The sequence below is a fragment of the Arachis hypogaea genome, chromosome 5 (assembly GCF_003086295.3).
Source record: "Arachis hypogaea cultivar Tifrunner chromosome 5, arahy.Tifrunner.gnm2.J5K5, whole genome shotgun sequence".
NCBI classification, from domain to species: domain Eukaryota; kingdom Viridiplantae; phylum Streptophyta; class Magnoliopsida; order Fabales; family Fabaceae; genus Arachis; species Arachis hypogaea.
Window position 1 is genome coordinate 100,038,022 of NC_092040.1, and position 12,610 is coordinate 100,050,631.

The following is a 12,610-nucleotide window of genomic DNA, read 5'->3' on the forward strand; positions in this document are numbered from 1 at the left end:
AATACCATGTGAAGGAGATGGTGACACAAAAAAGACAGGACCAGTCTCCCTTAGTTGTACGGTTTTGGAGTAACCAATCATGCAAATTGAGAGGGAAGAAGTTGTTAAGGCTAGCTGCACTGATAGGGAAGCCAAGTATCGGTAGCGAACGAGCAATCTTGAATGACATGGAAGTTGGTTTCATCATTGAAGGGGCATCTTGGACAAGTAGCATTAGGAGTGAGATGTCGCCTTCTTCTTTTAGAGTTAGTGAGGATAACATTAATTAGAAGGTGCCTTCTGTGATGGCTTGTTGTTTGGTGGCTAAGAATGACTTTCTTTTGACCATCCAATGATATAGGGACACATGTGCAGTAGACAGTCAAATGAAAGAGTGCACCAACTTTTAGTCAAAGCTAGCAATAAGTGCTAAGTGCGATAACATTAAATATTTACTCGAGGGACATGAGCGAGATTTTGGGTTCCAAAAACAGGACTTTGATATGGGCCAAAATTTGGATCTGACAAAAACATATAGTTGAAAAATTGGCTGATATCCAAAAATTTCTTACACAATAACTAAGATTTATAGTCCAAAAGGAGAGGTAAATTATGAATTTTGTTGTAGACGAAATTCAAAAAAAGAGGATAAAAGTGATTCTTATATGTCTGATTTAAAAAGAAAAGGAAAAAATTATGCAATAATTTTTTGTTATGTTAATTAGGATAAGTTTTAAGAATGATATTCGATTGTTGACTTGCTGACTCAAATTAATTATAGATTCTGTGCGGCATGAGTAAGGTATGAAATGAAAACCATAAAAAAAGTTTGAGAATAAAATTTAGTTATATTAATTTAAGTATTAGATTCAATTGAAAAAAAATAATTCATTGTTGTAATTTTAAAATTTAAAGTACTTCTTTGAGAATAAGAATTTGTTTATTGTGTTAGAAGCTAAAACTTGAGTGAGAAAAATTCTAAAAGAACCTTTCGTTGCTTTTAAGGAGACAAATTACGTAGCAGTATTAATTATATCAATAATATTTAGAAAACAATAAAAATTAGTTTAATATAAATAATTATAGATGTATAATAAAATAATTGATTAAATTAGAATTTTCTAATATTAAAGATTTTTTGTTATCATAAAGCATAAGTAATCTTAAGTTTTAATTTAATTGGTTTAAAAATTTTGTATTTATAAAATTCAACAATAATCAAGACTCTTCGGACAATGCGCATGCTTTTGGTTTAAGTCAACATTTTATTATTGAAAAATTCGTACGCATTGTCTAAAGTGTCTTGATTATTATTGAATTTTACAAATATAAATTTTTTAAACCAATTAAATTAAAATTTAAGATTATTTATGGTTTACGATAACAAAAAATTTTTAATATGAAAAAATTTTAATTTAATCAATTATTTTATTATACATCTGTAAATATATATTTATTATATTTAAAATTATATAATTATTTTAATAATAATTATTAAATATTAAATAAGATCATTTATAAATTAGATTATAAACCTTAGTTATTGTCTAAGAATTTTTTGATCATCCAACCAGTTTTTCAATTATACGTTTTTGTCAGACCCATACTTTGGCCCATGTCAAAGTGTTGTTTTTGAAAGCAAAATCCCACCCATGCCCCTGCAGTAAACTATTAATGTTATCCTACTTAATACTAACGGCTAGTTTTGACCAAAAGTTAGTACCCTCTTTCATTTGATTGCTTGCTGCACGTGTCCTTTTTTCATTGGATGGTCAAAAGAAAGCCATTCTTAGCCACTGAACAAGTCACCACAGAATTCACCTAATTAAAAGGGGCCTTAATTAGATGTCGCCTTAATTTGCACTAGTTATGGGCCAATGGCAGACAATGTGACAAGAGATAAATCATTCTCCTATCATGAAGTAATTAATGGCTAGCTACAATGTATGAAGAGATTGAATCTCTTCACAAAAATTAGAAGGGCCTGGTGGAACTTCTTAAAGAAAAAAGATTGATTAGATGCAAGTGGGCGAGCTTTCAAAAGAAAGAAAGGAATTCCTGACATTGAACCTCTTAGGTTCAAGACAACACTGACAGCAAAAGATTATATTTAAAAGTAGGATATTCACTTCAATGAAATATTCTCTTCTATTGCAAAGCACAATTTTGTACGAGTCTTATTAGTCACTGTAATTACGTTTAACTTAGAGCTCAAACAACTTGATGTAAAAACAACATTCTTATATGGTGACTTAGAGAAAATAATATACACGAGCAATAAGAAGGATTCATAGATCCTGAGAAGAAAGACAATATTTACTCGTTGAAGAAATCACTATATGGCTTGAAACAATTACCAGGTCAATTGAACAGGAGGTTTGAGGCTTTTACATTCAGTAATGGTTATAACAGAGCCAACATGATAATTGCATATACTAAAGGAGCTTCCAGTCTCCATATGGTTCGCAAATTTATCTATTGTTGTGCGTTGATGATATGTTAATTGCAGCTAACAATAAAGTTGAAATTAGTACGTTGAAGCTTAGTTAGAAAATGAATTTAAGGACCTGAGCACAATGAAAAAAAATTTGGGAATAGAGATTCACAAGGAGAGATATTGTGCTAGGTTGTGTATAATAGAACAGAATTACATTATAAAGACGGTACAATACTTCAATACGGATCAAGCTAAATTAATTGGAATTGGCCGTCCATGTTAAACTATCCTCAAAAGAATGGCTGAAAATTGAGGAGAAAATACGTAGAGCTTATGTTTCGTATACCACACTCTAGTATAGTTGGCAGGCTTATGTATGCCATAGTATGTATTAGGCTAGATATTTCACAAGTAATAAGTATATATATAGTGAATAGATTTATGACCGATTTTGGAAAAATATATTAGAAATATATGAAATGGATTATGAAGTACTTGAGAGATTTTGTAGATGTATGTTTGATGGTCAAACGTACCATAAAGTTTTTGGTTTTGTTAATTTTGATTATGCAGACAATTTAGATAGAAAGAGGACATTGATATGTTAAAATCTGTGGTTGCATTATCAACAAATGAAGTTGAGTATATAACGATAAATTAGGCAGTTAAAGAAAATATTTGTGTACGTAGACTTTTTGATAGTTTTGGGCAGAGGCAAGAGGTACCAATCATATATTATGACAGGGGCGGAGTTAAAAAATATTAGAGGGGAGTTAAAAATATTTACACAATAAAATAATATTAAAATAAATTTTTTAGGAGGGCTAAATTGAAATTTACATATAATTTACATGTAAAAAATTAAAATTAGGGGGCCGTTGCCCCCTTTCACAGTATGTAGCTCCGCCCCTGTATTATGATAATCAAAGTGTTATTTACTTTGCTAAGAATCTTGTTTATTTTAAAAGGACTAAGTCTATTGATATCCGATTTCATTTTTTCCTATAAGATATTAATAATGGTACTGTCTTATTAAGAAGATAGTTACAACTGAGAATCTATCAAACATGATGATTAAATGACTAACAATTGACAAGTTTAAATATTATTTGACATAGTCAATATTGTATTTGGTTAAAAAAATTTTTCGTTATGGGTAGGGTCGGATTAAAAATTTTAGAGCGCAGATAGAATTAAAAACAGGTAGATTAGAGTTGAATTTTAGAAAAATTTTATCATCCACGAATAGAATTGGGATTTAGTCAGAACTCTATTCTAACTTATCTATTGCCAACCTTAAATTAGTCCATGTTTACAAAAGTTAACAAAATAAAACCGAAGACGAGATTGCTAAACCGTAAATGTTGGCCTTAATTTTGCCGTTCATTGTCAAAATTAGGAGTCTTTGAATTCAAAGTTCTAGATCATGTGTTTGGATGTTAGGTGTGTAGCAGGGTAGATAAACATGGCACATGGTAAAGCTCTTTGCCTATAAATTGAGTTTGTCGTTATGAAGGAAGATGCATCACAACAAAGCATAATTAGGGAAAAAACAAGGCAAAGGGTTCTTGATTTATATTAGTGAAAGTAATTTTGTAGCTGTTGAGTTTGAGAAAAATAATAATTTTGTGCACAAGGCGGGATTCGAACCCCCGACACTTGCTTAAGCGGACTAGTGAGCTAACCACTAGACCAACCCAACTTGGTTTAGAAAAAAATAATAATTATTTGATAATAATAAAATATTATTGGTTGAATTAAAAGCCCATAAATTTTTGTAATGTGTATGGTTATTTTGTAAAAAAATAAAATACAATCAAAATAGGCCCAAGTTCATTACTAGCCTCACACTTCTCTTTAGACTCATAACCAATGTGTCAAATTCATTTATTAAAGTAACCCATTGGCCAGCGACAAACTCTTAAATGAAGTTCAGTACCGCGACGGATTAGTTTTTGGCCTGTCGAGCCGAAGAATACCATGGAAAACCAAAAAAAAAAATTCACTTTTTTCCTCTAGCCAATGACTAAGGTGCAGTACTTACAATCCAAGGTTGATAAAATATTTTACAAGTAAAATGGCATGATGAAACAGGTTCAAGCAAAGTAAAAGAGTAGTTCACTCAACTTAAGCATTGAAAAAGAAAAAGAGAAAAAAGTTAAATGTTAGAAACAAAAGAAAAATCAAATCTGATTTGATACAGAAGCAAATAAAAAAAAGTTGAGTTGTCATTTTTGTGCAACAATTTTACCTTATTGAAACTACCATATTTTTAGCTGTACATTTTTAGATAAGAAAAAAAAAATGGAGGTTTTTTTTGCTATTGTAAAGTAAAAGTCACAATTAAAATTTAGAGCCAAAGAATGAATCAATGATTCAGATTTTTGAAGTAAAAAAAAAAAAGGAAGAGAGAGATGTAACTATTTGATCAGAATTCAAGCCAATCTACTATCCATGAAACTCCGCTGTTGTCTCATTTCTTCTTTGCGTTTTATATCTGATTTTTTAGAAAAAAGACAAATAAAAAAAATTCTACTATTCAAAATCGATATCCTCACCAAGCTCAAAATTTAAAAGTTTTACTCTTATATAAAAAAAGTAAACGACAAGGAATTGAAGTAAGGAGAAAAAACACATTGTTTGGGTCTTCATAGCACTTTAATTATACCTTCTTCTCCTTCATGGTTTTATATTAAAATTTATGTTCTTTAGTTTTATCTTTTTTGTTTTAATCAATGGAAAAAAGATAAATATGTGAAATATAGTAAAAGTCATCGAGAGAAAATGCAAAAAAAGAAAGAGATCTTGGAGAAAAGCTATAAATTATGTCAATCTCTTTTGTAATTGTTTCTGTTTTATATTCATGAACCTAAGAGATTTTTCTTACTAAGTTGAGTGAGCACTTAGTGTTGAGTGTTTAGCGAGTAAACCTAATCAAATCAAGTTTGGTTAGAAATTTGGTTTGTTTTTGATAGGATTAGGTAGAATTTTTGGAAATTGGTGTTTATAAATCTTTGATAAAGATAGTAAAAATTCTACCATAATTATAATGGAAACTGAATGTAGATCACATTGCACATAGTAGTTGAATCAGAATATATGACTATGTTATTTTTTCTTTTCTGCTCTTTCTGTTTTGCTCGTTATGAGATAAAATAAAATTATCTCTTACTTAATCATCTTCATAGAAGTCACAGCAATACAATGAATAAATTTTTCATCATTACTCTATTTCTAATTCATTTAGTAAGAGATAAAATGAATTTGTCTCCTACATATATATAATCAATATTACATACTTTACAACAACTTTATTTTAAATCCCAGTTTAAAATTTAAAAGTGTACAAAATTAAGAATTTATAAATTTAATCTCACTTTTTTTTTAACTATTGAGAACCTTAAATAGCAATTATAATATAAAAAATGTATGATATAAAATTAGAATATTAGCAAAAGAGAAAATTAAGTAAAGTACTCCGAACACAAAGTATAGAAAGGTGTCTATAACCTCTCCTCCCCCTTTCCCCCTCCCCCTTCCCCCCTCTTCCCCCCTCCCCCAACCTACCCCTAACCTAGAGTTATTAGATGGAGAAGTAAAATTAAGCCGTGCTCATACATGGACTTTTCGGGTACGAAATGAGCCACTTCAAATAGGTTCATTGCTCTGACTCAGATACTATTAATTCGGCATGGGCTATATGATCTCTCAGTCGTTTACCGAATAAATTGATAAATTGAGCATTTTCTTTGCTAAATCTTAAGGCGATTTCCTACTCACTAGTTCATATAATTTATATTTTATTGTAATTTATACTTCAAAGATTAAAAAGTATATACTTAATGTGATTATACTTCAATGATTAAAAGCTAATATTCATTGCGATTTATGTAGTACCAAAAACAATTGGAATCAAGAACTAATCATCTCAACATTTACACGCACAGTAGAAGATATGGTTACTTGGAATAAGAAAAAGAGTGAATGCTATTCGATTGCTTCTAGATATACTTTGGCCTTTTAATTTTACTATGCGCCAGTTGAGTTCTTGTCGAAATAGTGCAGAAGGAGAGAAAGTTGGAATTCAATTTAAAAGTTAAAATGCCAGCTCAAAATTATTTTTTTTTTAAAAAGTAATGCACGAAGGATTACCAGTTAAAAAAAGGTTACACTTTAGAATTTAAATGCTGAACCCAGTATGTAATTATTGTGATGCTAGAGTGGAATCAACTCCCCACTATCTCACAGTGTCCAAAATTAGAAGATGCCTAGAAAATAATAAATTTTTTCTCAACAACCCAAAAAACAAAAACATAAAAATGGTAGCTATAGTTCTAAGAACAACTCAAAAGGAGAAAACAAGTGAAAGAGAAAACTCATTTGGCAACAATACTAATCTGATAAATTTAAAAGATAAGAAACTTGAAAATTTTTGTAGCTAAAATTATTTTTTCTCAAAAAGTAGTAGTTATTGCAAAATCTAAAACTCTAAAATCCGTGACTAGTTTTCATTGATAAAACTCCAGTACTAATTTCTCTACCCAACAAGGCAACAATTTTTCTCCTTTCTTCACTTTATTCTTCATATTCTTTATTTATATTTTTTTTTCTTTACTTAGGAGTTAATTTTTAAATTTTTCATTTAATTTAAAAATATCTATTTTTATTCTTGCTGTCAGTCTAAGATGAATATTTTATTTTATTGCACTAATAAAATCTGCGTTTGGTTAAAAAAAAAAAAAAAGGAACACGGATGGAATTTCTTACTCCCTCACTTCAACTCGTGTTCATCCTTTCTCCCCACCTCCACCGTCGGAACTGTTGATGGTAAAGGACATCTGAATTACTTTAGGAAGCAAGTGTGGTAATGGGGCTATTTGTGTTTGCGTGGATCATGGGACATGTTAGACCTTTCTGGGAGACTTGTGCAATCGAATATGCTTGGCTGATGTCAAAAATAAATTATTCGACCAACTGATTAACAAAAACTTGTTCACTTAATAATAATAATAATAATAATAATATATAGAGTGAACGATACAAGCTAAACCACAATAAAATGATGTATAATGATCATACAGTGCTTGTATTAAATTCTCAATAGTTGAATTTTTAATAATCGCTGTAAAATATTCAGCTTAGCTTTTATCCATTTTCATTTCTGGTCTTAATTTTAGGATTTTCGGTGTAATTTGAATCGGTTTTGAGTAAAAAACTCATCTTATCCGAATACTAATTTTATTTGCTGTGTAGTTTGAATTGGATGTTTTTTTTTTAATCGGATCCGATTCGATCCAATTTCAAGCAGTTTGGATTGGATTGAATTAATAGTTTTGTAAATTAAAAAAATTAAATACATATAACAAGTCTTAATATTAAATTTCACATAATCAACAATGACATAACAAATGTCAAGAATATTTTAAAAAACTAACGATAACATATAAATTGAAATAAAATTATAAATTAATTAAAATAAATAACATTTTAAATATAAAATATTTATTAAATAATAATAATATATGAATAATATAACAATATATAATAAAGTATAATTATAAATATAATAATAAAATAAGAATATTAATCCGAAATCTGATTGGATCCAATAATTTGTAAAAAATTAAATCCAATCAAATTTAAATTAGTGTGATTTTAATCTGTTTTCGATTTAAATTGAATTAAATAAACAATTTAATTTAAATAGGTTTGGATTTGAATGCCTACTTCATTTATATATTTCTAGTGAAAGAAAACCATAGCAGCGCCGAATGATTATGTATCCATCTTGACTCGAATGCGTAAAACGACTTGGTGTTTATTTTACCATCATCAAAATTTAATTAACAATTTTTCTCTTACAATTTGACGACTTCTCACTTGATTGTGTTGATAGGCAATTAGTATTTGCCGTGTTTTGGACTCCACTGAATACCATGAAGGCATGAACACAGAAACTTCCCTTAAAGCTTATTATATACAACAGCAACTACGAAGTATTGATGAAGAACAGTTATAAAATTATAAAGAAAATTAAGTTGACTTGAAAGTCTACACGGGTCCTTTTCAATACTTTTCATTTCAAAGAAGAAATTTACCGATCTCTGTGTCCATTTATGTATAATAATATCAAATATCAATAAAAATCGTTGTTCAAAATATCAACTCTAAAGTTTCCAACTACACAGTCATCACCATGTTAGAACCTTTCTACTTGTTATGTGCATTATTCTCCGCCATATTCATGACATGTTATGCTGATTCATCACCAATTTGTGCTCCTTCTGATTGTGGTAATGAAGTTCCCATTAAGTACCCTTTCTGGAAACGTTCCGGCACCGTCGGAGAAGTTTGCGGTTATCCGGAGTTTGGTCTTGAATGTTCAAAAAAAGGCTACCCTATCCTCCAACTGAAAACTGACACATACTATGTTACAGACATAAACTATGTAAATCATTCAATCACACTTGTTGACATTGATGTGATGAATGATACATGTCCAAGGGCAAAGAACAACGTTTCCATAGGGAACATACCTTTGTCTTTCAGTAATTTGGATATGAACATCACTTTCTACTTCAATTGCAGTTCTCAGCCTTCAGTGGTTGGTGCCGTGCCTATCAAGTGTTTGATAAATGGTCAGGGGAAGAAGTCTTATGTGTTTGAGGTTGGAACGGATATTGGTCGAAGGACTTGGACTAACTCTTGTGATGCTGAGGTTATGGTGGCAGTGAAGCATGATCAGATCAATAGTGGTGACTTGATCAATGAGTTTGGTGCAGCTATGAGCAAAGGGTTTGTTCTTGATTGGAACAGAGCTGTGGATTGTGCTGAGTGCGAGCTTTCTGATGGGTATTGTGCATATAATGGAACTACTAGGCAGACCATGTGCATATGCAAAGATAGCATAATTGTTGCCGAAAGCTGTAAAAAAGGTACGCTGTTTTCAGATTAAATTTTTAATTACATCTTAAGTCCCAATAATGTTTTGAACCACAAGATCATGCAAGTGTAGCAACAAAAGTACTAATCAAGATGTTGAGATAAGCAATGATATGTTGAGAAAAATACTAGGTATTAATCTAAATTATTTTATTTGTGAAAATCATAGAAAACTGAAATCTCTAAATAAAGTTGCCACTGAAAGAAAGTACTAAGTAGCCTTCATTCCAGTGATATACATATATTTATGGACTCAGGAAGGCATTGTGTACTTTTGTGGACTAAAAGTATTGGTGTTTATATGCGCAGAATGTTTTGCTTTGAATCTTGGAACCATTGAACAACATTAATTCTGCTCTTGGTCTCATTGTTACAGCTGCAGGTAATCGCTGGACCAGACTAAAGAAAGTCATTATTGGTAATACATCCAAAGGTTTCCTTTCATATTTTTCTTTTATGGTAGTTTCGTATTATATTGGCCAGAATCTTCAGAAATCATCAACTCTTCTTCACTGAGGAATAGTAAACAAGCGCTAAGGCTTAAGAACATTTCTCTTCTTTTCTCAAGTATAAAACAATTTAAATTTTTATATCTTTTACAATACTTTTTTCTTAAATTGGAAATAACATTTAAAATTGAATATCAGTTGCTTTATGCATGGCAATGGACATGACTCTTTAGTGATATGAACATTTGTATCTTACTCTTTTACTCTTTTACTATGCATCTGTCCACTTCAACTAGTTTTTCAATTGTTCACATTAAAGGGGTAGACCTTGAAATGGTTTCTGTCAATTTCAAGCCAAATATCATAACTTTGTTAAGGAAGATCCCAACAGTATACCAGATTACACTGATTTATTTTGGTTTTTCTTTCATAACAAAAATTTATAGAATTAAAAGTATTAGACGTTCCTCTAATTCTTTATTTGTTAATTAACAGGTGCTACAACAGCTGCAGTAATTGCAGGATTGTTGAGTATTTGTTACTTTACATACAAGTTACCAAGATGGCGAGAAAAATATAGCTTTCTGACAAAAGGTAACCAAGATATTGAAACTTTCTTAAAAAATCATGGCGTGTTAAGTATAAAACGATATAAATTCTCTGATGTGAAGAAAATGACCAACTCCTTCAAAGTTAAACTAGGACAAGGTGGTTTTGGTGTTGTATACAAGGGAAAGTTATCCGATGGTTCTAATGTGGCAGTCAAAATGTTGAATCCATCCAAAGGAAATGGTAAAGAGTTTATCAATGAAGTAGCTAGCATTAGTAGAACTTCTCATGTTAATGTTGTCACCCTTTTTGGATTCTGCTTTGAAGGCCGCAAGAAAGTTCTTATTTATGAATTTATATCAAATGGTTCCCTTGACAAGTATATTTATAGAAAGGAAGGAGTTGAAACTACTACATTGTTGAGTTGGGATAAGCTGTATCAAATTGCCAAAGGGATAGCTAGGGGGTTAGAATACTTGCATAGAGGATGCAACACTCAAATTTTACATTTTGACATAAAGCCACATAATATTCTTTTGGATGAAAATTTTTGTCCTAAGATATCAGATTTTGGACTAGCAAAACTTTGTCCTGGGAAGGAAAGTCTTATTTCCATGTCAGATGCTAGAGGAACAATAGGGTATATAGCTCCAGAAGTATGGAATAGACATTTCGGCAAAGCTTCTCATAAATCTGATGTTTATAGTTATGGAATGATGCTTCTTGATATAGTGGGAGGAAAGAAGAACATTAATGTAGAAGGGAGTCAAACAAGTGAGATATATTTCCCTGATTGGATATACAAAAGGCTTGAACAAGGCACTCAATTAGGACCTGAAGATGGAGTGGTGGCAATAGAGGAAAATGAATTGGTTAAGAAAATGACGATTGTGGGTTTATGGTGTATTCAAACAATTCCAAATGATAGACCTACAATGAGTAAAGTTGTAGAAATGTTAGAAGGCAGCATAGATTCCATAAAAATGCCACCAAGACCTGCTCTGTCTTCTCCTGTAAGATCGATTGCAGAATCTTCTACTTTGTTAAATTAGTACATCACATTATATTCAAAAGTTCGTCATTGGGCACTATGCACATATTGGTTCTTGTGGGCATTCACTAAGATAAGTACTTGATCTTACTGCCTAGAGCAAGAATGTTATTTTTCAAATTTTCACGTTAAGGGCAAAGAAATAATAATTGGTTGTGCAATGCTATGAGTGTTACTAGTTATGCTTTTGCTTCTGCTCTTCTCACGCATTAGTTGTGATTGGTTCTAGAAAGATAACAACTTAAAGATTATGATTCTTGGACAGAGACAAGGAATGTTTGATGGATCAATATATAGAGAGAGAAAAAAATTGTCCACAATTCCCAACTGATTCATATCCTACATGAATCTAAGATAACACATTGCTATGATGAAAAAGAAGGAGCAGAACTTCGTTGCAGCGTGTCATCAACTTCAAGACAAATCATCTTCATTTAATTTCTTTGACTATTCACAAATTACAATCTATTGAATTTTCCCTAATCCAATTGGTATTATAAAATAAAGTAAAGTAAATCTTGTTAGATACACCACTAGTGATTGGGTTAGAGATATAAAAATAACTAATAAGAAAAGTACTTCAGAATTTGAATTTTATTTTGATTCTAGTATAATTTTTTTGTCTTAGCTCTCTCCACAACAAAAGTAGAATATACAGTAACAGTATTGTGCGACACAAACAATATGGTTAAGAAGAGGTTTTGGAGAATTAAACGAGAAATATAATACCCCACAATAATATTTTGTGATAATAAATTAGTTAGTGCAAAGTGTAAAAATCTAATATTTTATAAAAGGTCGAAGCATATTAATATATGATTTCATAAAATTAGAGAATTAATAAATGAGAAAGAAGTATTAATTGAATATTCAGATCAAGAATAAATTGCAAATATCTTTACAGAATGATAGAAGTTGAACTATTTTACAAATTCAAAAAATGCTCGAAATACTTCATTCTAGGAATTTGATTCAAGAGAGTGACAATGTTTACAAACTAAATCAAATTTGAGTTGAAGTAATCACTACCGTACCTCTAAGAATTTTAAATTAATCAAGCCTCTCCCAATAGGAATTAAAAATTAAAGATCTTTGACCAGTCATAGGTATTGCTTAGTTATTAACACAAGCCTATAAACTACTACAAATTAAATCTTATAAACTTTTAGACTTATTGATAAATAAAATTTTCAAAATAGCAAA

General features: G+C 30.4%; 1 protein-coding gene across 1 annotated transcript; it reads left to right on the forward strand.

The window, feature by feature from the left end:
• The first annotated feature begins 8,423 nt into the window (after window positions 1-8,423).
• On the forward strand, window positions 8,424-11,568 carry LOC112802244 (LEAF RUST 10 DISEASE-RESISTANCE LOCUS RECEPTOR-LIKE PROTEIN KINASE-like 2.1). Its single transcript, XM_025845361.3, has 3 exons — window positions 8,424-9,351; window positions 9,735-9,776; window positions 10,303-11,568. The coding sequence occupies exons 1-3, from the start codon at window positions 8,613-8,615 to the stop codon at window positions 11,406-11,408; spliced, it is 1,887 nt and encodes a 628-aa protein (XP_025701146.2). The 5' UTR covers window positions 8,424-8,612; the 3' UTR covers window positions 11,409-11,568.
• Window positions 11,569-12,610: the final 1,042 nt, after the last annotated feature.

Coding starts and splice junctions, on each gene's coding strand:
- LOC112802244 (XM_025845361.3), top strand. CDS start 8,613: ATGTTAGAACCTTTCTACTTGTTATGTGCATTATTCTCCGCCATATTC. Junction 9,352..9,734: donor TGCCGAAAGCTGTAAAAAAG/GTACGCTGTTTT, acceptor TCATTGTTACAG/CTGCAGGTAATCGCTGGACC. Junction 9,777..10,302: donor ACTAAAGAAAGTCATTATTG/GTAATACATCCA, acceptor GTTAATTAACAG/GTGCTACAACAGCTGCAGTA.